At 33.9% G+C, this 27,803-nt stretch overlaps 1 protein-coding gene and 1 long non-coding RNA gene across 7 annotated transcripts in view; one reads left to right on the top strand and one right to left on the bottom strand.

Annotated features, from left to right (window-relative positions):
- Nucleotides 1-13,827, bottom strand: part of mthfd1a (methylenetetrahydrofolate dehydrogenase (NADP+ dependent) 1a, methenyltetrahydrofolate cyclohydrolase, formyltetrahydrofolate synthetase) — a 36,069-nt gene extending 22,242 nt beyond the window's left edge. For 5 of the 6 annotated variants that reach the window (XR_012395801.1, XR_012395802.1, XR_012395800.1 and 2 more), the window contains exons 1-8: nt 13,284-13,827; nt 13,084-13,189; nt 10,603-10,687; nt 8,548-8,607; nt 8,415-8,468; nt 7,905-8,041; nt 4,704-4,804; nt 1,864-2,000 (exon numbers count right to left, since the gene is read on the bottom strand). Coding sequence is in view for 3 of the 6 variants with exons in the window: in XM_690886.10 (XP_695978.4) it covers nt 1,864-2,000; nt 4,704-4,804; nt 7,905-8,041; nt 8,415-8,468; nt 8,548-8,607; nt 10,603-10,687; nt 13,084-13,187 (678 nt within the window). In the remaining 3 variants the exon portion in view is untranslated. The remainder of the gene's footprint in view (nt 1-1,863; nt 2,001-4,703; nt 4,805-7,904; nt 8,042-8,414; nt 8,469-8,547; nt 8,608-10,602; nt 10,688-13,083; nt 13,190-13,283) is intronic. The other variant, XM_073933344.1, reaches the window with a different exon arrangement.
- A 5,559-nt stretch (nt 13,828-19,386) lies between these two features.
- Nucleotides 19,387-27,165, top strand: LOC141379277 (uncharacterized). The gene is made up of 3 exons (XR_012395798.1): nt 19,387-19,536; nt 20,919-21,002; nt 22,993-27,165. It is a non-coding gene; the product is annotated as an uncharacterized lncRNA (long non-coding RNA).
- The last annotated feature ends 638 nt before the right edge of the window (nt 27,166-27,803 follow it).

Raw genomic sequence — 27,803 nt, 5'->3', positions numbered from 1 at the left:
CAAACAGTGTTTACAAAATTTCATGTGCAAGAACCTTGAATTCATAGAGTTCCTGCTAAATTTGTTCTTATGCAACAATAAAATGTCAATAGTAAGCTATAACCAGTGCTTGGTAAGTTATTTAAAAAAAAATGTATGAATTATTATTGAATAATTACATAATTAAAATTGTATTTATGTTACTTTTCTGATTACTTTGTGTGAATAGTTATTTAATAACTCAATAAGTAATTTAATTACTTGACTCAATAAAATCTCTATAAATGTCAACAACATAAATAAAAAACTTTTAATTCTGGAAATTCTGGGTCTTTTAGCATTATTTAAAAATATATATATTAAAAAGAATTAAATTCATGAATCAAAGCAATATTACTATATTTGTAATATTATTATCATTCATGAATTCATACTCTTTTCGGCTTAGTATCTTTATTAATGAGTCGCCACAGCGAAATGAGTTTTAAGGAGAGCCACAGTTTTACGCAGTGAATGCCCTTCCAGCTGCCACCCAACACTGGGAAACACCCATACCCATTCATTCACACACATACTTTGGACAATTAAGATTACGCAATTCACCTATGCTACATGTTTCTGGGGGAAACCAGAGCATGGGGAAAACATCTAAACTCCACACAGAAATGCCAACTGACCCAGCAGAGGCTCGAACCAGCGACCTTCTTGCTTTGATGCGACAGTGCTAACCACTGTGCCCAATGTTTAAGCATGTAAAATCACCTTGATATATGTAACCTTCTTTAGTTGAAAAATAGAACAAATACTGAGCAAAATAGTTTAACTGAACTAAATATACAGTATTTAAGGCAAATGTATTATAAGTTAATTAAACTACCTAAAAATGAAAATAAACCTCTTACTTTATGTTTTATGCAGATAAATACTGTATAAACAGTAACTACTTACTTTTTAATTAATTAAACGCAACACTGATATAATCCATTTCAATACACTGTCAAATTTACAATTTAAAAATAAGTCAGTGCTATGAAAACCTTTTTTTATAAAGTTAAAGCATCATATTATACGTAGTTTACCCAAATAATAAAACTTCATAATTTATTCTTCCTCCACATCTTCCAAAGATGTTTAAGTGTCTTTTCCAAAACCTGTTTCCAACCTTCTTTAGCAATTTCTGACAGTCTTTCACAAAAAAAAATCCAACAAATGACTTGAGAAAATGGTAAGTAAAGTTTAATTTAAAGTAAGCTGACCATTTCAAGTGATAGTTTACCCAAAAATGAAACTCTCTTCATCATTTATTCACAATGAAGTGGTTGTAAACCCTTATGAATGTTTTTTTGTTTGACACAAAACAAGGCATTCTAAAGGATACTGGAAAAAATAAACAATTGACATACATATTAGGAACAAAAAAATATTATCAAAAATTCAATGCTTTATTTAGTCAGTATTCTTCAGTTTATCTTCCTCTGTGTTCAACAGATAAATGAAACTCAAATAGGCTTGAAACTGAGTGGAGGATAAGTAAATGCGGACACAATTTTTACTGTCAACAATCCCTTTAAGATTAAGTATTAATGTTATGAAGACATTATTTTTGAAACATTATTAACTCCCTGCTATTGTAAAAACAACAATAAATCAGAGCAGCTGCATTTATTTTATTTTATTTTATTTTCCAAAAATGTGTCTCAGACCACCAAATTATGCCAAAATTTTTGCAGCAAGCACTTGCTTTTAAAACAATAAATGTTTAAGAAGACTAAAATAGTATTCTAGTCATAAATTTGAGTTACAGCAGTAAGGGTTAAAAAATGCTAATATTGAGAAATATAATGGCCTATAAAACTAAGCGTGTGTAAAGCAGATGAAAGCAACCTGTTCGGCGAGGTCAGGGGTCTTCGAGTGGCAGGTGGTCACTGTTGCGTGGCTCCACAAGAGCAGATCGTGCATTGGGGCTCCAACAATCTTGCTGCGGCCGATCACGACAGCATTCTTCCCCATCACACTCACACCTGCACACATGAATCACACTTGCTCTGATCCAAAGCATAATGAGCTGCCAACAGAAGCACTACTGACACCAAGGCTGATCTCATCTTCATTGTGTTGCCTTGTTCAAACCAAGCCAAGCAGCACCATATGCATGCTTTGAAGAGATGGCAGAATGCGTCGCATGAGCTCAGTGAAAAAATATAATTGATGATCAACTGTGTGATTTGTTTGTGTACATATATCTATATATAGCAATTATATTTACATTTAGTCATTTAGCAGATGATTTAGCTTAAAGTGACTTATATTGAGGAGGGATTTAATGATTCAACAAAAAGAGGCAGATTAAATTGCAAGAGGTGTTTGCCGCAATTTGTTGCTATTTTCAGACCAGCGCAACTCTAATTTTCACATTTTGCTACAGGTTGTTTAAATAGCGAATTCATTCCAGCCACTTTGTGGAATCTTGGGTGTTCCGGTCTAAAAACGTTGATGCCCATTGTGCACATTGCACAACTAAAGTAGACTGCACCGCTGACCAAATGAAAGCTGGTGTAATGTCCATCGCAGAGCGAGTTAGTTATGCGCCTATGCAGGTCAATACACACAGGATGTACAGAAGTATACAAATATCTTTACATATGAAAAATGAAGGATTAAAATGTTACAAAAATTATTATTTTCTACATAAATATAAAAACCACTACCTCCTTTTTTCGGTTCATTCATGACAGTTTGCTTTTGTATAATGTTAATATTATTATTATATGCATATTTATATTTGTTTTAATAAAAAAAAGTTTAGATTTGTCCACCTGTCGGGTTTTGGAGATATATGCGTCACCATACGGGGCATAAGAATAAAACGCGTGTTTGAATATAACTTCGTTGCACTTCATTATTATTGTTTATTTATTTGTTGGCTGGAAATTATTACTGAATTTAGAAACAGTTTTGAAATAAATCTTTGCGCTTAACAAACAAAATTAAACATGTAGGCTAATGAATGTCTTGTGCATAAAACACCTTATCCACCAAAGTAAAGGAGTAAAGTAAAGAGTAAAAGTAAAGTGAAGAAAAAGTAAAGAGGACTAATGGAGGAGGCTCATTCTTTATCCTGGTGCTGCAGATGGTCTGTTTAACTGTTTTCTCTCTAATGAAGCATTTAGTTTTTCCACTTACAAAATGTAAAACGAGAAAAAGCCGTTTACTCGCATGCGGCTGTCAGAATCGGCAGACTAGCGCAGATGCTCCATTGAATATACTTGGTTAAACTAAATGTTCATATTTTCAAGAAATAGGGAAAATGTAATTCAATGCAGTGTTTCTTGTACAATCTGAGACCCACTTTATATCGGATATCACTCAGTCAATGGAGATCGCTGATATTTAAAGAAAACAGACCTTAAACGCGCTGATTTTGTAATGGCATACAGTTCACCGGAAGAGCTTAACCCAGGCTACTGACAAATAAAAAGTCCTTTAGCATACTTCAACATATACCCTATTATGAAAAAACCATCACATGTACTACAAAAAAATGGTTGGTGAAAATATCTATTTCAAATTCTTATTTTTGTCCTTTATATCAGCGTTTTTATTATATATTTATTTTAGATTTACTATTTATTTTATCAAATAAATTCAGCCTTAGTGAGAAACTAAAACACATTTTTTTTAAATGTTCAAAAACTAGAAATGTAGCAAAGCCCAAACATGTAAACACTTCATCCTAGATAACAAAAATATATGAAACATATATGACCGCACTATTTGACTCTTTTTCATGTCTTTTTTTTATCCCTTTTAAACCTGTTTTAGCATTTTTATTTCTTATGCTTGTATTTTATGTTTTTTTTCTTGTTAATGTAAAGCCCTTTGCATTACCATTGTGTATAAAATGTGCTATGTAAATCTCTAAATGTTTATTCCAGTTTTATTTAATGTTATCATTTGTTTTTCTTTGTTGCTTAAGAATTCAATAAATATTAGTTTTTCTAATCTCTACAAAGCATTAAAATTATTGTAAAATTAAAAAGGTCTTTTTTTTGGCAATGTTGCCACTGATGAACCATTTTTGGTATAATGTTCTTAAAATGACATTTTCTTAGTTTAAAAACCATTTTAGCTTTAACACTTAAAAAAACACTTAAACATGAAAGGATTCCATGCATGTTAAAGATTTTTTATGGAACCATTGATGCCAGTAAAGAAGCTTTATTTGTAAAGATTGTAGGAATTATCATTTTGAATAATCTCTGAACAATCTTAAACAAAAAGCAACATAAAAAACATCAGATAAATATATAGCTAAGAAAGTAAGGATACTATAATTCATGCGCCATTATTTATGTTTGTATGATGCATTCTTTTCTGGCTCATCCATACTGTGTGCTGCTGAAAAAACAAGATTCTGGATCCTTCTTCTCTTTTGCTTTTGGGTGACAGCTCATTTCACCACCAAGTCATCAGCCTGCATTGCAGTCTGTGTGTGTGCGTGTGCGTGCGTGTGTGTGTGTGTGTGTGTGTGTATGTATATATATATATATATATATATATATATATATATATATATATATATATATATATATATATAAATATTTCACACCTATGCACTGACACTCATTGTGCTGCAGAATGAATGCCCTTTAGACAATCACACAGTAACCCTGACTGACGAGACCTGGAGCTCATGGGTAGAAGGTCAGAAGGTTTCCACCCACCAGTCTGGCTGATAAGCTCCATACAGCCATTAGGAGTGCATGGGATGAAGCAGTCGCCCAGGTCTCCACGAGACAGCTTCCCCGCATTTATACTGGTCAAGCTGGGAAGAAAACATAACATACAGCATACTGTACAAATAACATACAGTTGAAAAATGTGAAGATTGCAGATGTTCAACACACAAGATTGCAAAATATATCCTTATATTTTAAAATAATACTTATTGAGTGATTATCCAACATATTACAACGTGTTACGCAGTTGTGCTACACAATAATGTGTAACAAATTCTTTGTGCTTGATGTAAATGACATTAACTAATCAGGTTTATCTGCATATTACTGCCAGGACATTCATTTGACACATGCATTTCTCTCTGAGGATGACAAAATATTCCCTAAACGTAGCTTTGAAACAATCTTTTTCTGTTAAGATAGTTCTGATAAGAAAGTACTATACTTAAGCATAACATAAGGACCATATTAGCATAGCTAAACCATGCTACATTTTCTGTGTAGCAAAATCTAAAACAGAATTTAGAATGTTGTTACAAACATGTTTTAGCACAGCTCCTGTTTTGGCATGTTGTTTACAAAACTGTGCATTCCTCTAGCAGGTTTATCTTTTGATAACATGCTAGTGTATTGTTAACATGTTAAAACTTTACTCACATTTATTACCACATGTTTTAAAATGTTAGAGTGAGCATTGCTAGTTCATTGTTAGCATGTTTAACATTGTAAACATGTAAATGAGGAGAATGACAAAAACATGCAAACAACAAGCTTAAACAAATAATAAGCATATACAGTTTAAGTCAGAATTTTTAGCCCCCTTAAATTTTTTTTTCTTTTTTTCAAAATATTTTCCAAATGATGTTTAACAGAGCAAGGACATTTTCACAGTATGTTATTATATATATATATTATAATTATTAGCTACATTTTTTTTTCCGATAGAGGGGCTTATAATTGAGGGGGGCTAATAATTCTGACTTTAACTGTAAATAGGGCAAAACCATGTTAGCAATGTTCTAGATTATAATTAATATGCTAAAAGAGTGTGCTATACCGTCATTACTACAGTATTTAAATGAATTTGTATTAAGGCTTCTAGCCTTAAAAGCTAAAAATATATCAATTCTCCTGTCTGCAATTACAGCAGACCCCGTGATAAACAGACTATAAACACAAGTGATCAAACACAAAGTAACATAAGTGATCTATACAACATAAGAGTACCGCATGAATCTATCTCAGCAATGTGTCAAGAGCCTGCAGGTGGGATCTGTTTGTATTTGTGTAGATGTTAAAATCAGTAACCTCTTAAAAATACTTCACTGAAAAAAACACATCTGAAATCAGTAAAAAAGAGTCAATATTCACAGACATCGTCAAAAAAGGGCCTTTGGCCTTTTGACTTTGAATGGAAAAAAAAGATAAGAGCAAAACATTTGATCTGGAAAATAGAACTTGGCCTTGTTAAGAAAAACTGCAGTCTAAAACTACCTGCTTATTTAAAAGGAATAAAATACATCATTTCACCCAAATTATTGTTGTGCTTGTAAGACATACTTTCAACTATACCAGTTTGATGGCAAGAGGCAAAAAAATAAGACTCAATAAAAACCAAATACAAGTACCAAGTACATACTGGTATTGTATATATTTGTGTTACTCTGCAGTTGGCCAATGACACGTTTATTAAATGTAGCATAGCCTAAAGAAGAGATAGGCCCAATCCCAATTCTACCCCTTAGCCCTTCACCTTAACCCTACCCCTCGATTTGTGCGTAGATGTCAAGGGGTAGGTGTGTCACAATTCTCTTTAGCTTGAAGGCGTCGGGCTAAGGGGAAGAGGTGAATATCCCTTCAAACGACGATTTTTCAGGACCACACTCAAAACCAAGATGTAAGAAAATTTCCCAGAATACACCAGCCACAACGGCAGATAGTTACACCCGGAGATAAAGAGATCCACAAATGAGTATTTTTTGGCATTATTACAAATTTACAACAAACAAGCACATATTTTAATATGTTCATAACCGCATATATGTTTTACCATCATGCTTACAAAAAACCACGCTAACTAAATTTCGCAATCTATAATCCATAATCATAAATCCTGTACAGCAGTCCCACAACATATTGACACTCGAAAACCCTGTCAGAAAAGTCTAGTGGCTGGGAATAGGATTTTTACGGTGCCTGCTATAATGTTAATGTTGTTTTTGGTGTGTTTACATACATGAATATGGCCACTGTGTTAAATGCACAATATTACAATCTTATTGTCACATTAGATTGTGATGATAACATAATATATGCCTTCAGTGATTTCCAGAAAAAAAAATAACAATAAATAACACAACTGATATCACTACAGCAGTGGCAATCGTCTGATCTTATATGAAGCAAGAGATTGCAATGACATCTGATGACGTGTGCAAGTGTTGTAGTGTGGTCCCAATTCTTAAGGGCTAAATTTTGAAGCCCTTCCCCTTAACACACAAAGGGGAAGGGGTACATAATAGAATTGGGATTGGGCCATAGTTTAGAGCAGGGGTCACCAATCTCAGTCCTTGAGGGCCGGTGTCCCTGCAGGATTTAGCTCCAACTTGCCTCAACGCACCTGCTTGGATGTTTCAAGTATACCAAGTAAGACCTTGATTAGCTTGTTCAGGTGTGTTGGAGCTAAAATCTCCAGGACACTGGCCCTCCAGGAACAAGTTTGCTGACCACTGGTTTAGAGCAATTGCCAAAGGTTTGTTGTAATTGTAGAAATATATGTTTTTCTTATATATTTTAGTAACACTTTAAATTCCAATTTCCACTGGCTTTCTAGTTGCTACATGCTTATTAATAAGATATTAGCTGTTTATTAGTACTTATGTACGACCTTATTCTAATTCTATCCAATAACTAAACCCAACTATTACTTTATTAACTACTAATAAGAGCAAATTAGTAGTTTATTGAGCTAAAAGTCTTAGTTAACATATTAGTTGTGAGAACTGTACCTTAAAATAAAGTGACCACATTTTTCCCCAGCTATATTTAGCTAATTTTTTTGAATGATGCAACCCAGCAGAGTACATATACAGTATGTGTGGTAAGGAATATTCATGAGTTAATGAAAGTCACCTACCAGACCCAACTTTCCTGTAGCTTTCTTAAAAAAACACAGATTTGACGTACCCATCAACATCTTTCTCTGGAGCGACAGCATTGGTGATTTTCTCAGTGTTTATTGGGTTGATGGAGTCGAGCGGCAGCTGCACAATGAGCCCATGAAATGCAGGATTCTCATTCACCGCAACTATGTTGCGTAGGACCTAAAGAAGACCAGTCCTTAAATCATATTTCTCACAAAATAGTTTAATCTGCTGTGTGCGACATTTATTAATTATACTAATGATCAATTGCAACTTCCTTACAAAACTAAATCGGAACTGAAGGTTAGTCAGTAGGTGGTTTAGGAAATGTAATAAAGGTGTTACAATTAACCCAGACAGACTGTTTTGTAATTTTAAAGGATAAACTCTATCAAACTGATGAGGGCATTGGATCTTTCATCATTTTTCTATGATGGCTTTGCAATAGATTGGTTGCTGTATTTTTTCAGCGTTGATTAAAACAAAAGACTTCTAATTAAGATTAAAACAATGATATATGGATAAACGTTGTTATTTATTGTGTTTCTCTTACTTCATTTTCAGTGGCTGTTTCAGGAAGCCTGATGTGGTTCGCATTGATTCCAATCTAAACCAAGGAGAGAGACAGTGTGAGTGAGAGGTTTATGATAAACAAGACTTCAGTTTATTAAATCAGCTCACTGAACCTCAGCCGCAGCTTTGAGCTTCATACTGATGTAGAGGTTTGAGTCTTCTCTGTCTCCAACCTTTGAAACAAACAAACAAACAAACAAACAAACAAACAAACAAACAAACAAACGCACACACACACACACACACACACACACACACACAAAAGAAAACTACTTAATCTTCAAAATGTTGCTGTTTATGAATATAAAAATGCAATTAGAAATTTTTGTGCAGATATTTGTTTTGCAAGGGTTTAATTAGAAATATTTTATTTTGTGAAAATATTTAAATATTTAATAGTGTTAAGCAACATTTCTGAGTGATTTTAAATAAATTAATTTATTAATTTTCCTTTGGCTTTGTCAACTATTACGGCATATGTTTTATGCAGCAGATGCCCATTCAGTTGCAATCCTGTACTGGTAAACATGCATACACTTTCACATCTACACACACTCTTACACTACAGCCAATTTAGTTAATCTAATTCACTTATCCCACATGTCTTTGGACTGTGGGGGAAACTGCACCCAGAGGAAACCCATGTGAACACAAACTTTACATGCAATCTCCACACAGAAATGCCAACTGACCCTGCTGGGACTCGAACCAGAGACCTTCTTGCTGTGAGGTCATAGTGCTAACCACTGAACCACCGTGCAGCCCCAATTTTTAAAGTAATTTTTGTATGCTTTTTTATTTTATATCTCCATATAGTTATCAGGGTTTTCACAATACCATTAATTTGTGTTATTATACTCTACCAGCTGAAATATCGTGATACCAAGTAGTATTGTGATACTGTAATTCATAAATAAAGAAAATTGTCAAAATTACTATATTTTATGTTATAATACGCCTACTTGAATTGAATGAATGATTCCCTTATTATCGAAGAAAGTAGTTGTTCTTCACTTAAAATGTATTCATTCTTTTTGTTTATTTTGTACATAACTGACCAACAAAAATAAATTAAAATAAAGATACAAAATACACCAAATGACATTTGTTACAAAAAGAGCATTTTTCTAAACAAATTAGGCTTTATGAAGTGGTCAAAAATGGTTTCAATGTTTCCTGTCTTATCAGGTAAGAATCGAGATTGTTGTGGTTGGTGTAGCTACTATATCATATTGAAAGGAGCAGAAATTAACTAATTCAGATTCGAACTGAAGCATCAAAAAATGTGCAATAGGCTACCATAAAAGGCGTGAATTCTACAGTTTGCAACCTTAAAGGGCACCACAAACTATTCAAATAAAATGGTCTATTGTTGCACAAACGTGTAAGCATTTTAGTTACTTTTACACATGCAACATTATACATTGTAGATAAACCGTTAATGGTGATACTACCGTTTACATACTACAGTGGCACCTCCAGTATTTTGGAGCCATAGTATCACAGTACTACCATAGTACCGGTAAACCATGCAACCCTAATAGTTATATAATAAATATATTTTTAATTCAGTTTATATTTTGAGCTTTAATTTGACACACACACACAGACACACAAATATTTTATTTAGCCTTATGTTTTAAGAGTTTAGTTTACTACAGTAACCCTCATTTAAAAACATTATTAAAATAATATACAATATTCATTTTTATCTGGAAATCAGTGCGTTGTTGTTGTTGTAAGTCTGGTTATTTGTATGCAACGATCAATACAGATCTTTAAAAGTGAAAACAGCAAAACAGCACAGTGAGGTTGTTGTGTAATTGAGTCACACACAATATCAGTGCTGTCTTAATCTTATCACTGTGACCTTAAACTAGCACACCTTTCTCTTACATGCACACTTCTGCATTTATCAACACATGACCATGAAGCCATAGGGAGATTTTCTATTTTAACACAACACCCACAACCGTGACAGAAAAGAAAATGGCACTTTACCAAATGACCACCTGGAGTAGAGCGAAAGGAAAAAGCAATAAAGAGAAAAGATGAGTCAGATTATCGGGAGAGATGAAGTTAAACAGCTAGCTATCAGTATGAGGCATACTATATGGGCAACAAAAATAAATAAAATAAATGAAAAGAAGCATGAGGTCCAGACTGACCTGCAGCACCACAAGACCAGGCCTGAAACCTGGAAACTGACTCTTCATCTGCTCCACCTCCTCCTTCAGCCGCTGTTTCACCTGCCTGCACATACAAAGAAGAATCAAAATCTACTGCAAGGTTCTGCTGAAGGGCTTTATTGATTTATTTATTGGCTAATCTAAAACAAGGTGTAAACAACATATGGCAATGCATTGCAAAAATTACTGTGTTAAGCTGCAATATCCACTTAATATATTAATATAACTTTTTTAAGAAGCACCTAGTTATTCAGATGTTTGTACCACAAAGTGTATTACAGTTAATGTACGTGACTCAATATTAATATAGTTGTAAATATTAATGTAAAATCTGTTATATATAAACATGTATTATATATTATAAGCTTAAATTTTGATTTTGGTAGAAGACAGTTTAAAATCCAGCATAATCCAGTAACTATAACTTGCAAAATTACCAAAATAGTACATAAAAACTTTTTTTGGATTTGATGATTCAGGTTTGCCTTCATAAATAGTATATAAAAAATAGATGTAAATTTATAAATAGTAGGTTCAGAGGGGAAGTAATGAAATCCTGTGTAAGCAATGAATCAATGCTTAATAATAATAATATTAATAATAATAGCTACATTTTTAATTTATAAATTTTCCTTCGCCTTAGTCTCTATTTTAGAGGGTACCACAGTGGAATAAACCATCAACTATTCCGTTATATCAGTGGTTCTCAAACTGTGGTACGTGTACCACTAGTGGTACGCAGGCTTCCTTCTAGTGGTACGCGGATGAATCAAATATGTAATATGTACATGCTACATATATTTAAATAAATTATCAAAAATGATTTATATACGAATATGATGACATAAAGCCTATATTTATGAGGTCTAGGCAACATTTCCAGGTGCTAACAAACCAGGAGTTATTTCTTTTTTAAACTGTACAGAGCTTAAGCTGCTTTACTAGACCTAATACGCTACTGTATTTCAAAACTGCTCATTATGGTGGTACTTGCAAAGACAATTTTTTTCCGAGGTGGTACTTGATGAAAAATGTTTGAGAACCACTGCGTTATATGGTTTACACAGTGGACGCCTTTCCAGCTGCAACTCAGTACTGGGAAATATATAATAAAAAAATATATAATAATAATATTAATAATAATAATCATTCATTCTTTTTCTTTTTTGGCTTAGTCCCTTTATTAGTCAGGAGTCCACACAGCAGAATGAACCACCAACTTTTCCAGCATATGTTTTACGCAGCGGATGCTCTTCTAGCTGCAACCCAACACTGGGAATCCCCCATACACTCTTGCATTCACACACATACACTATGGACAATTTAGCTTATTCAATTCACCTGTACCAAATCTTTGGACTGTGGGGGAAACCAGAGCACACCCAGAGGAAGCCCACGCGAACACAGGTAGAACATGCAAACTCCACACAGAAATGCCAACTGACCAACTGAGAAATGCCCTTATTAATTCATTTATTGGCTAATCAAAAAAAAAAGTCTGAACAACATATGGCAATGTACTGTAAAAATACTTTATTAAGTGTCAAGCTCCATTTAATACAGTACATTAACATAGCTGTGTATTGTTTATGAAGCACCTGAATAATCTGATGTTTGTCCCACAAAGTAAATTACAGTTAATGCATGACCCAGTACTCATATAGCTGTAATGTAATGTAAAAATCTATATACATTTATCTTATAAAATCTATTATATATTATATTATCAACTTTAATTTTGGGTTGGTGCAATGTTTCTGGTAAAGACAGAAAAATACAGTTTATAATATAATGAACAATACAGTGCTCAGATATAAAAGTACACCCCTCACAAATCTATCGTTTAATTTAATATTTTTAAAAGCAAGCTATACAATATTATATTTGTGCATATACATTAGATTAGTCACTACTGACACCAAATCTGGAGCTTATCTAACAAAATAACTTCGATAATGGTCCAAAAACTAGTACACTCAAATGAATATGTTATAGAAAAATATTAAATACAAATTTTAAAAAGGATAAAAAAAATAATAATTTAGCTTGCACTTAATTGTATTATCTTTCACTTCCTAAATATGTTTGGTGGCTAAATATTGGTGCATAAAATAAATATTATTTTAATAAATATAGATGTTTAATAAATTGGTTTTGTTTAGGGCACCAAAATACATTGCCTATATTCACAGAGAAATGGATAAAAATATTTATTTTCAAAATGGAGTGTATTCAATTATGCTGAGCACTTTATATTGTAAGTTCCCAAGGTTTACAAATGAATAGTTATTATAAGGTGTTTCCATTTTAAATTAAGTACATTATTATATTACAAGCATATTGTTAAAAGGCTTAGAATAAACACAATAAACTAAATTTAAAAAGCATCAAATGCTTGATAATGTGTAAAAGCTCCTGAGTCCTACATCAACAAGAGCCCTCAAACACACTCAAACTCACTGTGAGGTCTTGTTTCCAGAAACAACTGTTGCAAGCGCACAGCATCTGTCCCATCTGTACCTTAAAACACCTCGCCGTAGCACAGCAGCACTGACAGAAAACATGTCTGCACACAACACAGTGTCAAAGTCAGTTGGACAACATACAGGAAAAAAATCTTCAAACAAAGCTGTTTCTCTACATCACAGAGATATCACCACCTGTATTGTATGAACTGTATGAAGTCAGTACAGTCACTCCTCCTGCTTTCACTGTGCAGTCTTATCAATGCATCCAGCTGTCCAGACTATTCCAGCACGAGTCGGGATGTGAGCTGATAAAAGTAGAGGCTGCAAAACTCAGACAAGCTCAAACAATCACATGGTTTGTGGAAAAAGCCTGCACAATGCAAGAGAGGTTAAAATACAACTACTGGCAAGTGGAGCAGGTAGGCTGTTCAGCGAGGAGCAGGCAGCCAATCAGAGGTCTTGTGGGTGAGAAAAGAAACATTCCTGGGACTGTGAGTTTAGTCGGTCTCCTCCTCTTCTTCGCCGTCAAAAAACTGCAGCATGTGATCTGCTAAGCAGTCTCTGAAAAGCAACCCAACGCCCTCAAAACAGCTGTCAGTCAGACAAACTCGCGGAAAATGGCAAGCTGCTATAACATGATAGAAAATATAAAGGCATAAACACCACAGAGAAAAAGAAATATAGACAACAGAAAACTTGACAACATCGTGACGCTTCGTTTTCCCTACTCGAAAAGGAAATGAACGAAACGGTTTGTTTTTGTAACTATAGCGCCCTCTGCTAAAAAATTATTAAAATGACAACTGCACTGTAATTAAGGCTGGGTTTCGCACTATTCCGTCATGCTGTCCCAACACAAAATCTTAAGTTAACCCTTTGATGCACAAGCTATAAAATAGACATAGAAAAAATAAGCTTAGACGGGCCACTTTAGACCCATGTGGTGTATCAAAGGGTTTACATAATCATTTTTAAAAAATCAAGTGGATTGAACATAAAACAGTGAAGTTGCGTCCCATAAACCCTCAGAATTGTTTTGTTTTAGAACTCATTTTTAATAAGTAACTTTTTGAGTGTGTATGTTCCCGTTATCAGTACTCAATAAACCGATTCATTTCGTCCACACTTACTGTATTCAATATGTGCATTTAAACCTCAGACATTTTATTCTTGCATATAAAATAATTAATTTAAAACACCTGGCTAAACAATAATACAAAACAATAATGCACTTGACGTGAAGAAAATGTAGACAACAAAATTAAAGAAAAATAAAATACACTTAAAAACCTTCAAAATCTGCTGTTAACGAAAGAGACCCTGTGAGAAACATTTCAATAGCATTTCAATCACATCTAACACAGGGGGAGTGAGAAACTGTATATAAGTACTTGAATAAAACCTTACCTCTATAGTAATTAATTTAATCCTGACCAACTGTATTCAGTGTCAGAATGAGTTAGGAAACTTCACACATTGTTACCAAATTATTTTGAGTTTTCATAGCCCTCCAAAATGTCTGACTATCTTTAGTATTTACAAAATATTCTCATTTAATCTCTATTATTTATGTTAATCAGTGAAGTGGATTCCTGGCTAAGATAACTGGCTAATGCTGATACAGCTTGTTTTTTTATTTAAAATCATTTGTTTTTTATAGTTACTTTAATTAAGGAAAATATTTTTATTGTGCAGTGACAACCATATATGTGCAGTTTTAAAATGTATTTAAATTAATTGATATTCAGTTTAAGCATTTGACAAATTGTCATATTATATATAAATTTATCCTCTACAATTAAAAACAAGTTATTTAATATTATGAAAGTATTGAAAAGGTATTATTATGATTATGATTTTTAGAATTATTATTATTAAATAATACAGTATATTCATGTTTTTTTTATATTCATATTTGTATACAAATTTAATGTTGTTCTTTTGAATGTATTTATGAAATAATTATTGATAATCAATTCTAGAGCACCAAATCAGTGTTATAATTTCTTGTAGAGCATTGGACACTGAAGAGAAGTAATTTGTAAGCACAAAAAATTCAATGTTGTAAACTGTAAATTCAACAACTGACCACAAGGAGGCAACGTCGTGTTAAATTTCCAAGCCATCGAGCTTCCAAATATATTTGTATATATCTGTAACAGTCAGATCATTTAGTGACTGATTAAATATAAATCCAGATAACAGCACAAACAATAAACAAAACAAAAAAAACAGTTTTAATAATATGCTGCTTTATTCTTAAAACAAAATAAAGTCCTCCTAAAGAAACTACCTCACAAATCATTAGTTAAGTTGACTTTTAGTGGAAGCATTTTTGATAAAACAGCAATAAAATATTGACAAACAGCAATTAAACATTGACTGCAGTCCAAAAAGAAAACAAGACCAACCTATGTTTTTTTTTTCTATGTTAACCTTTTTAAACCACTACTGTACTGTATACACAGTCCCTGGTGTCCCATAAATGGCGATTCACCAGACTTCCAGAACACCATTAATGTCCTATAAGCATTAAAATCATTAGGATTATTTCCTGCTCAGGGGACATTACAGTGTAACTGATCTGGTTTGACTGATCTTGTTAGCCAAACAGTGTAAGCCTGACTTCCTCCTGGTGCTGTGGAGAAAATATTTGAAGAGTGATTTTACATTTACACACACTGCCAGAAGTAGGTCCATTACATCATGCCACATGAGTCACAGAGACCACATCGACCCACAACTCCAGGAATGATGGTCAAACCAGACACATATATAAGCACAAATACAAAGTTAACTCAATGCCTAGAAGTGTAGAACAAGCAGTGAGGCCTTGGTGTTTCTAACCAGTAAAACTCAGAATCTACTAAAAATATTTTTTATAATTTTTAAACATGCTGAAATCCCTACAGCCCAGACTGGTTTACTTGCAATGGTGGGTTATCACTTTATAAAAATTTGACAAACAGCTTAAAATGGCAGAATACAGGTTCTGGCATGTTGCAATTACAATGTCATGTCTGTACAAGTCACTTTGTCACAGAAAGTGAAAAAGTACCTTTTTACATAAATCCAACAAGATTACTGTGCAAAAGTACTAGTATTATCACCGAAAAAGGTTTAAAGTTGGTAATTTTTTAAGTTGGTCAGTGTGAAATATCAATCTACATTTTCAAACATTATTTTTGTCATTAATTTTAATTATTATACAGTGAGATTATTGTCAGAAGGAGTCTGACACCACACAGAGATCTGATCTGATCATCATCTAAGCTTTCTGGAATGACATGAAGAAACAGAACAAACTGAGACAAAATAAATACAGAACAGCTTAGAGAAGGCAATATCTCTAAGAAGGTTAAAAAAGTAACTGCAAAGCTACCTGAAAAACAATGGGCAAGTGTATTAGGTGTTTTAAATGCAAAGTGCGCTCATAGCAAATGTTGATTTAATTTAGTTAATATAAGTTAATTGTTAAATTAAATGTATTTATGCATATTCTTGTAGCATAATCTGAGCAGGTATAGATTCTATTGTTAGTACAGCTGTCTTGTATTAGTGATTAAGGCTGATTGTGTAATGGTGTATAGGATATTTTCATAGCACCCTTTAGTACCAATTAAGGATTGCTTAAAAAGTTCAGAGCAGTATTATTGCTGAACATGTCCATCCCTTTCTGATCACTGTGTAGCCGTCCAGTGAGTTCACTAAACTCCATAGTCACTAGGCATGTGCCGGTATGAGATTCTGATAGTATGATAACCATGGATAAAAAAATCACAGTTTCACGTTATTGTGATTACTGCTCTAAAATATGCTCTTTTTAAATGTCTGAGTAAAAAGCAACAACCTTTTTCCCAAATTAACACAATATATTTTATTTTAGAAAATATGTATAATATTTTGGAGCAGTAAACATGTCAGGCTAAATAATTCAACTGAATCATTGACTTCTGCTGTCTTCATTAGTTTCAAAAACACAGATACCTTCACATGTTAAAATGGCATCTTTGAATATCTTTTTTGCTGGAAATACTGATGTCCTAAAAAAAAAAAAAAAAAAAAATACATTACACATACAGTGCATCCAGAAAGTATTCATAGCGCCCCCCCCCCCCTCTATTTCATATGACAGCTATTTTCAGATCTCTTCAGAGATGTTAAATAGGATTTAGGTCTGGGCTTTGGCTGGGCCACTCAAGGACATTCACCGAGTTGTTGTGAAGCCACTCCATTTATATTTTGGCCATGTGCTTTGGGTCATTGTCCTGCTGGAAGATGAACCATCGCCCAAAGAGCACTCTGAAGCAGGTTTTCATTCAGGATTTCCCTGTACATTGCTGCATTCATCTTTCCCTCTATCCTGGCTAGTCTTCCAGTTCCTGCTGCTGAAAAACTTCCCCACAGTATGATGCTGCCACCACCATGCTTCTCTGTAGGGATGGTATTAGGCTGGTGATGAGCAGTGGTTTTCTCCATACGTAACGCTTGGCATTCACTCCAAAGAGTTCAATTTTAGTCTCATCAGACCAGAGAATTTTGGTTCTTATGGTCTAAAGAGTCCTTCAGATGCCCTTTGGCAAATTCCAATACTAAGGAGTGGCTTCCATCTGGCCACTCTACCATACAGGCCTGATTGGTGGATTGCTGCACAGATGATTGTCCTTCTGTGAAGTTTTCCTCTTTCCACAGAATAATGCTGGATCTCAGACAGAGTGACCATCTGGTTATTGATCACCTTCCTGACTAAGGCTCTTTTCCCTGATCACTCAGCTTAGATGGCCGGTCAGCTCTAGGAAGAGTCCTGGTGGTTCCAAACATTTTCCACTTATGGATGATGGAGGCCACTGTGCTCACTGGAACTTTTAGAGCAGCAGAAATGTTTCTGTAACCTTCCCCAGCCTTGTGCCTCGAAACAATCCTGTCTCTGAGGTCTACAGACTATTCCTTTGCCTTCATGCTTGGTTTGTGCTTTGACATGCACTGCACTGTAAACCCTTGGATCTAATATTGACAGGTGTATGCCTTTTCAAACTATGTCCAGTCAACTGAATTTACCAGAGGTGAACTGTAATGAAGCAGTTAAAACATCTTTAAAAGGATAAGTGGAAACAGAATTTACATGAGCTCAATTTAGAGCTTCACGGCAAAGGCTGTGATACTTATGTACATCTAATTTTTCAGGTTTTTTACTTTTAATAAATTTGCAACAATTTCAAAAACTTTTTTTCACATTGTCATTATGTGGTATTGTGTGTAGAATTTTGAGGAAATAAATGAATTTAATCTATTTTGGAATAAGGCTTTAACATAAACAATGTAGGAAAAATAAAGCGCTATGAATACTTTCCGGATGCTCTGTACACTGCTTACAATTATTCAATTAATGTAGACATCCCCTATATACACGTATCTATTCATTTCTTTTTTTTTTTTTTTGCAATGACGTGACTGGCAAATACATTTCCTGTCTACCTGATGCAACTACACAGTATCATTCTCAAAGCACAGCACGCAGTCTTGATACAAAAAGAGTCTTCCTTCACCACTGTGCTGATGAATACTGTCATAGTTATGTGACTCTGCCTCTCCACCTCTTCCTCTAGAGCCTCAACATTCCCTCTCTCACACACACACACACCTTCACTGACAAGCTCAGACTTGCATGACATGACGTTAATAGTACCAAGAACTGTGTGGGTGTATACGTGGGTGGCTTGCTTGTTGTGCAGATTGGCCGGTATGAAAATGATGTCCTTATCACGGTGGATGCATTCCCTGGAGAAACATGAGCTAGCCAAAACACAAACAGAGAAAACGTAAAAGAAGCTGGTACGTGTGTTGCATACATACAGTACTTAATGTGATTCCAATGCTTGAATACACAAAGGCGCACACACACACACACACACACACACACACACACACACACACACACACACACACACACACACACACACACACACACACACACACACACACACACACACACTCACAACAATATGCAAAGATGGGCCAATTATCTCTCCTTTTCTGAGTTCTTTTGGCCTTTTGTAACATTTTCATCTTTCTTTTCTCTGAAGTAATGGACTGGAAATCACAGAACGCTCTAATTGAACTTCGCTCTTACATTTTAATTCACCGAGGACAAAGCATTTTGTGACTGCTAATTTCTGAACCAAGAGGTGCGAAAGCAAATTTACTTTGTTCTTGTTTCGGGATTTATTTCTGAACAAGCGCGGTCGGTCACCTCTGTCCCACTTATGTCGCATGGCAGGCTTAATCCTCATAAAACAGAGTAAGCAGGACATAGCACGATAAATCAGCTATGGTGATCACTGGCGGAAATGAAGAGATGAGACATGGTGATTTAGGGGAAGCGATATGCTTTTTTTTCTCCCTAGGTGCCAGGATTGGACACACTTGTGTCAAAACGCATGCAAAGGTAGGATGGCACATCCCTAAATGGGTCATTGAACTGGGACAGTGTGGAATATTTGCAGGGTAAAAAAAATGCTTCTGAGATCAACCTAAATGCAGATTCACATAAGTCAGCTTTATATTTATGAGTAGGCTTTAAGAGATAGTTCACCCAGAAGTGAAAATTAACTATTATTTTACATAATTCTTAAGACATTAGGGATGTGGTGTTTTTTTCTCTCTTCTTCTTCTTCTTCTTCAGCAAAACATTAAAATTAAAAAAGTAACACTTTAATTTGATGGTCCATTATAGTATTAGTAGGCTGTCTGCTTAATATATGTTGATACTGCTGCTAAAAAGATATTTAACTGACTATAAAAAACTTTGCAAGTATATGTCTACTTATAATCTAATGAGAATTAGTTGGCATGTAGATGCAATGTAACTTAAATTCAACAAACGAACCATCAAAATAAAGTGGGACTAAAAAACAAAGTTACACATAGAGAAACAGAGCACAGAAATGCCTGTCTACTACTACTCTTACTACTACTACTACTACTACTACTACTACTACTACTACTACTACTAATAATAATAATAATAGTAGTATTAGTAGTAGTAGTAGTAATATTTTAATATACAAAAACAATTAAACTGCCACATATAACCAGCATCATTTAGGATAATTAAAACTTTCTATCTAGAGGATTTTAACTCTTTAAATTACTATACAAAATGTTATATTACATTTAATGTTTAGGCTACTTATATACAATTACTACTTATGTTTAGGCTACTTATAGAAATAAAATTGATGTAATATTAGTTTTGGGCAGTGCCATGTCAAAAAATCAACCTCATACACATGCAAATTTCTCAGTACTGTTTACATGCAAAACAAACTCATTTTAGGATGACTATTTTATCTGAAACTGCTTTATGCTTTAAACTAAAACCTTGCTAAATGATAAACTGCAAGTCATTGCTTACCTCTTCATAAGACTCATATTAATATTGTTTTGTGTGTGTTTATATGTCTGGTTCTCGAATCTGATTGGCTGATAGCCATGCGATATTCTGCAATAACAGCACTCGTACAGCCTCTTCATGCTTGTGGTGTATTACTCCACCCACATAGAGAGACAAGCAGAGGAATAAACTTAGTACAGTTTGTTAAATATTTATAGTATATATTAGTTATTTAGATTGCAATATGACGACAGAGATCGCATAATAAGTTCTTAAAAGAGAACTCAGCGTTTTCTTGTCGTATTTCAAACTACAGCTGATCAAATCATTATAAAACAGGTAAGTGAAATTTTAAGTCAATCTCTTTCTCTCGTGTATTTTGTAGTGTTGTATTTATACCATAGTAATCTGGTAGTGTTTGCTTTGCTTTTCAGGGTTAATTACTGCAACAAAGAAATACTGGGAAATCTCTGCAGACTGATGGCATTTAATGCCGTTCAGTCTTATAATCTTAAAATGTGAGTAAAATCAACTGTTTTGTCAGCACTACAGACCAGGGATGTCCAGACTCGGTCCTGGAGGGCTGGTGTCCTGCACAGTTTAGCTCCAACTTCCTTCAACACACCTTCCTTGAAGTTTTTAGAAAGACATTGATTAGCAGGACCCCGGCCCTCGAAGATCAAGTTTGGACACCCCTGCTTAGACATTAAGCTAGAGAATCATTCAAATACTAGCTCTAAAGTGATGTGTGTCATGTGAAGTAGCAAGGTTTCTGCTGTTCTGATGGTCAGCTGTAGATGTGAATGAAGCCAGTAATTATCTATTTTTCTTATTATTAAAGAAAAAAAGAAAGAGTTTTCTACTGTTTCATTATTCATTTATTACAAGCCTAAAGAAAGTGAGAGGGTCATTTTTGGGGTGAACAGTCCCTTCAGTAGTTTTGGACACAAAGTACTGGGTTTTTGTTGGGCCAGAATCAATGTTGTACTTTTATTGCTGATACTATAGTACTTAGAAATTGCATGAATCATCACATTTATACAGTAAACAAAGATTACACTCAGCACAATAGCACAAGCAAGGGGTAATGTAGAGCAATGATGTTCATTATCACAAAATAAACAGCGACAGGAAGAACGGGAGCAAGCAAACACTGCTGCAACAATACAGTAGCATAACTCTGAAGATGTTCAAGCTCATTCTCTGCATAGGCAATAACTGAGGAACAAAACGAGATCTGTTCTGTTGAACATTAAAGGTGAATCTTTAATGTACTGGATAATATATGGGATAGAAGGGAGTTAGGAGTACGTCCGCATTTAAATACATTCAGTCAGCACAATATATTTCCTCCCTATAGTGATATATGTAAAACAAAACTAAGGCCAAATTTTTGGCCAGCCAGGGAAAACTTATGCTATGTTAATGTATTTTGTCAAAGCACATTGGTGCAGGGGTCACCAAGCTTGTTCCTGGAGGGCCGGTGTCTTGCAGATTTTTTATTTTTTTTTGCAGATATTTTTTCTTTAAAAGACCATTATTAGTGATGACTCTTTTTAAAAATGTATGTGTACAACAATATATATATATATATATATATATATATATATATATATATATATATATATATATATATATATATATATATATATATATATATATATATATATATATATATATATATATATATATATATATATATATGATATATCTTGAAATAAAGCACAAACATAAATTTTGACTATTTTGAGGCAGTAGCCATTCAATTGAGATTTTCCCATTTAAATAAATTGTCTGTCCAGTAGATGGCGCTAAAGCTAATTATATTATTGTTCTGTGAAAACACACACAATCACACACACGCAGATTTTTTTTCAGTGGGCTTTAATGTGACAATACAAATATACAAATTGAGATGTTACAATCATTCTAAACTAGTTTAATCACAGATGCACGAAAATCTGAGCCTTACCCCCTTAGAAGATTGACAAGCCATTGGCTGACAGTAAATGGGCTGAAAAACATTTGAGGCCTGACTCACAGTGTGTGTGAATATCACCCACTGAGCACAGCAAAACATGGGCATGTTCATTTTAGTAGGCAGTACTGTGTGTAGTTCAGATTATCATGTCAACTACAAACAACCTGTGAATAAACGGGTATTACTTTCTGTATTCGTTTATTTGCAATCTTTGCAGGATTGAGAGAAATGAATCTCCTGTTTGGGAAAAAAAGCAGAGGTTCCTTTTTAAAGATATTTATTCTCTCTAAATCAAATGAAGGTTTCTTAACTGCATTAAGAAAAAATAAGTAGCCTGCAAAGTAGATATATCATGAAGCTGAAAATGAAATCGGACCATATAATTCTATTTGATGTTATTTCAAATATAGAGAAATCAGTGGGGAATCATGAACTGATAACACATTATGGAATAATTTTCATTAGATACCGACACATTTCTTCTACTTAACCAGTGAAACTTTGTTATTTTTTCATTTTCCTTAAAGCAGAGGCTCAAGGGGCAAAGGAGAGATGGACAAAGCCGGAAAGAATTGCCCGAAGGCTGTTTGAAGCTTCTGCACTTTAAAACCTTAAAGGTCTTCATGCTGTTTTAATGAGAGCATCAGTTTGTGAGGAGTGGGATAAAATCCCTGAATACATTTAGGACACTTATGCACCTCTCTGTCCATTTTTCAACCATTTTTAAGAGGGGGAAGGGATAATGTGCTCTTTCCTTTCTTCTTTAATGACATCTTTTACTTGATAATCCCTTGATGCAGAGGAGCTTTTGAAACCCAGTGGAGAAGAGGGTCATGAGCTGGTCCTTTACCATTAGCACAGAATTAATTAATTGACAATCTGAGGAGAAAAAACGGCTTGCTGTTCAGATCTTACTGAGTGAAGCGAGCCGAATATGATGAGGTCTGATTTACATCAGCTCAGTTTTCTTTTTTCTTTTCAGCACACACAATGTAAGGGGTGATCTTTGTGTAGTCAAGCAAAAGAGCATCAGATATACAGGTCAGATTTAAGTCAGGGAGACCTTCACAGAGACAGCAGTAAACAAAATAATGAATGTTTAATGAGGGAAAAGCAAATAAACAAACGATTTAGACAGATTAATTTATGGTAATATGACTTAAAAGACACAAAACAAACTCTCACATTGAAAATCTCCAACCTTCTGAATTCAAAGTCACAAGCAGTGATAATGCAAAGCTTGGCCTTCAGTGTGAAAACAATATAAAGTACAGTTTAGTTTCTCACGGTTAAGACTCCTGACACCCACTTCCAGTTTTATAAATCTTAGTGATGAAAACCAAACAGTCGCATGACTGTAAGCATAATGACACCACCAGTGGTGTACCGTACATGACCAAACTTGGATCAAATGATGCAAAACTAAGGACAAAGTTCTGTATTATTCCTATATTAGTTACATAAAAACAAATGAATATTACTTTGCAGCAATACACTGATAATAAACCTCCAGACAATGTCCACAATGCAGACAGCTATGTAAAAATAGGTGAAAATTTAAGACGATATGTGAATTATTCTACATTTTTGAAAAACAGAAATGACATTAGGTTTCCAGGTATGTTTCATTGCATGTTTCAGATGACTGTAAATATGAAATACATTTCTTTAGGATACGTTTTGTTATATGTTTCAGAAACATGTCCTTGTACATGTCTACGAAAAGGCAGAACTAGTCATAGATCACCTTATGAAAACACTGCCCTGAAACCACTTCCCTAAACCCAACCAATAGTGTTCTTAAAAAGCAAACTTAAGAAAACAGTGCACTGCCAACGCAATCTCACAGCAATTAGTAACTTTTTGATTTAGTGGCTAATTTGTATGATTTTGTACGATCTAATTCATACAATTTAGTTCGATTTGCTCATCAACCAATGACGATTGGGGTTAGGGGTGGGGTTGGGTGCCACGCCTCCTTTTTTTAAATCGTATATTTTTGTATGACTGAACTCGTACAAATTCGTACAAATTAGCCACTAAACTGACAAAATGTAAAATAGGTTTCCTTGTGAGATCATGCTGGTCAAACATATGCTGAAGTGTGTATTTGCATGACAGGTTCGTAAATGCAGGTTGAGGTGCACTCTTCCAATGAATCAGTGTTGAAAATTACATGATTATGATAGATTAATTATCTTAATTATCTAAATCTTGCTATGTTGGATGATAGTTTGAATTAATCTCCTTTTATTTATTTTCACACTGAAATTAGACCATGGAATAGCTCGTTTTGCATTATTCTAAACATTTTTTATTCCAAATTCCAATCAAATGAATTTAAAAAAGAAAAACATTTGAAATAAAGCTCTCAGGAGCATGCACAAATGTCATATACTTTTGTTTTTTATCAATAAAATCTGTCACAGCCCTTGATTTTCACACATTGTCAAAAAAAAAAAAGTGATGAATGAAAATAGTTACATTTAGCACCTTTCAATAAAATCATATATGTACTAAATATGCATTCATAAACAGATTGATTTAAAAACGCAGACTGTAGGTTTCACTGAGAGCAAGGAAAACTTTAATCTTCTTTACTAGGATACTCTTCTGGTCAAAGCAAAATCCAATTACTTATGTTATTTCACTATCCTTTTATACACTATCTATTATCTGATAACACTATAAGCAGACTTGTGGAGATATGGAAAATTATTGAAAACGTTTTGAGGACTATCATTTAACTCTAAGACAACTGACAGTACCCCTTTGCATCTGTCTTTCTTTCTTATATTCAAGCATATCAAATTAGCCTTTACCTGAATTAGACGTGCAGCGTCTATATCAGATAATAAGGCTGTCTGAATGAAGCTTCAGAGTAGAAAGCACGGTAGCAGGACTGGATGCAATACCAGAGGGGGAAAAGCCTATTTTTTAAGCAACCCTGGCACTGAATAAATAGTAGTTTTCCTCATAACCCAAACAAAATTATACATAATATACCCATATAACCTACCGTGGACACTGGGCTACTAAAATGGACGCATCTTCTATCTCATGCATGATATTCTCTCATATTTTGTATAGCAATCATTAGGAATTCCCTTGCAAATGGACAGGCATTTTACTTTATCCAAGTATCCTCATCGGCAGGTGACTGACTAAAAATAGATGCAATTCATAATGACCCAGCCATCAAGTTCTCGATGCATTATGCAGGAATCAACAGTAAATGGTATACCACAATAGTCTATGAATATATCCATATACAAAAAGCGCCTACTCCACTAGCTTATTCCTATGCAGTTTCTATTCAGGAAGCAGGTTCATTTTAAGTTTAGCTCTAAAAATAATGAACATCGCATGCGGCTCTCTGTTTTTCTGAATTCTTGGGTACCTTTGAAACGTGTCAAGCAGCAACAGAGGCGGCATTAAGTTCAAAGATGTAATCTATAACCTAGAGACGCAGCGTGACATTGTGAGCTCCAGACCCCAGTAATGGTTTTATCCCTTGAGCTTCTCTAGTGCACAATTCAGGAACAGAGAATATTGAAAATAAAGACTATTCATAACTATGAGCCGATGCCGACATCAGTGAAGGCTATCCTGCAGCACTGGCAATGTCTGCTCTCATTTAATTGGATATGAATTCTTAATATCATTTTGGTGAAGGTGAGCTTGGGAGCAAAGTGGTGAAAGGATTTCGTCAATATTGCATGGTAGGTCTCGGGAGGTTAAAAGAATGGAAAAAACAGCTGAATTAGGGAACAAGTGATGGGGGCCCTTCACAACCTCTAGATGAAATGAAGGACATAAACTGAGATAAATACATTGGGTTTGGATTCCTTTGTTTAAATCAATCAGCACAAGATTGATTTCATGAGTGCAAGATTTCTGCTCTGTTTTACCTAAATATATTGTAAGGAGTGTAAATGCTGCACAATAAAGCTTGTTTTTATTTGATCTTTTATCTGTTATGCTAGATATACTCATTAATAATTCAACAACTGCCATAGGTTAACATGATAAAACAAGAGTTTTGCTCAAGGCAGATTTCAACCGCATGAAATCAGTTAATTAGCAGTGTTTACATGATGTGTTTAATTGAAAGAGGCTGAAATTATTTCATGATAATTAAGATAACAGGGCCTTAACATCTATAATTTAAAACTAGAAATCTTGAGTTGAATATCTTCACTAACAACATACAAATTAGCCTTAGATTGTAGCTAAAAGCTTGATTCATTAACAGTGGATTCAGCAGTTGTGTATCTTACATCATGACAGGATTAATTAATCTGCTAGCACCCTTTTGTTTCAGATACAGACATTTTTAATTTTAATATATTTTTATATTTAGTTTCAATACTGAAATTGTGTGTCTTGTGTTGTGTTTCTTTTTTTCTCCAGCAAATGCTCTATAAGACAAGATACACACAAAAATGTTAGGTAAATTAAAAAATAAATAATAAATATTAACAACATTTATTAATAAATACTGATGATTTGCTTTTCAGTGTTTGGACTTTCAGCAGTGAAAATTAAACCACACTGAACTGAACTAAACTGAACTTCAATTCTGAAGACTGGACTGACACAGTTTATATTTCAATTTACTAAAACTTCTATGTTAATCTGCTTTGACACAATCTACATTGTAAAAGTGCTATAGAAATAAAGATGAATTGAATTTAATTAATAAAATAATCAAATAAAAACAACAATAAAATATAAAAAATACAAACAATAAATAAATGTATATTTATTCACTTAAAAAAATAATAATTATATCATTATTATAGCTATAAACAGACAAATTTAGCTGCAACTTCCACTGTGTGTATGGTGTGACAGTAACAATAAGCTCAAATACTAATTATAGAACGGTATGGTATATCACTACTGGTTGTAAAAACTCTGAACAGAGCAGTCTAATGGCCAAAAGGAACACAGTAAAGTCTGTAATAAAACTCAAAACAAAATTTGTGATTTTTGTGGGATAATTACGAAAGAATTTAAAACAAACTGATGTTTGGAAACAGGTAACTATTGACTTCCATAGAATTTCCTTTTCCTACTACAGATATTAATGGTTATCATTTTCTGCCTTTTTCATAATATCTTCTTTTGTGTTCAACTTATAAAATAGTTTTGGAATGACTTGAGAATGAGAAAATATTCCTATTTTTTTAACTGATTTGACAGCCATTGTAGCCATTGTTTCTAACTATAGGATGTGTTGATTATATAGCATTAGTTACTGCACAGTAGTGCAGAATTTTATGTCAATGTAGCTAGACCGTGCAGTGAGTTAACTAAAAAGTAAAATTCTTTT

This window comes from Danio rerio, chromosome 20, assembly GCF_049306965.1.
Source record: "Danio rerio strain Tuebingen ecotype United States chromosome 20, GRCz12tu, whole genome shotgun sequence".
NCBI lineage: Eukaryota > Metazoa > Chordata > Actinopteri > Cypriniformes > Danionidae > Danio > Danio rerio.
The sequence above is the reverse complement of the archived record's forward strand: the minus strand, read 5'-3'. Positions and strand labels throughout refer to the sequence as shown.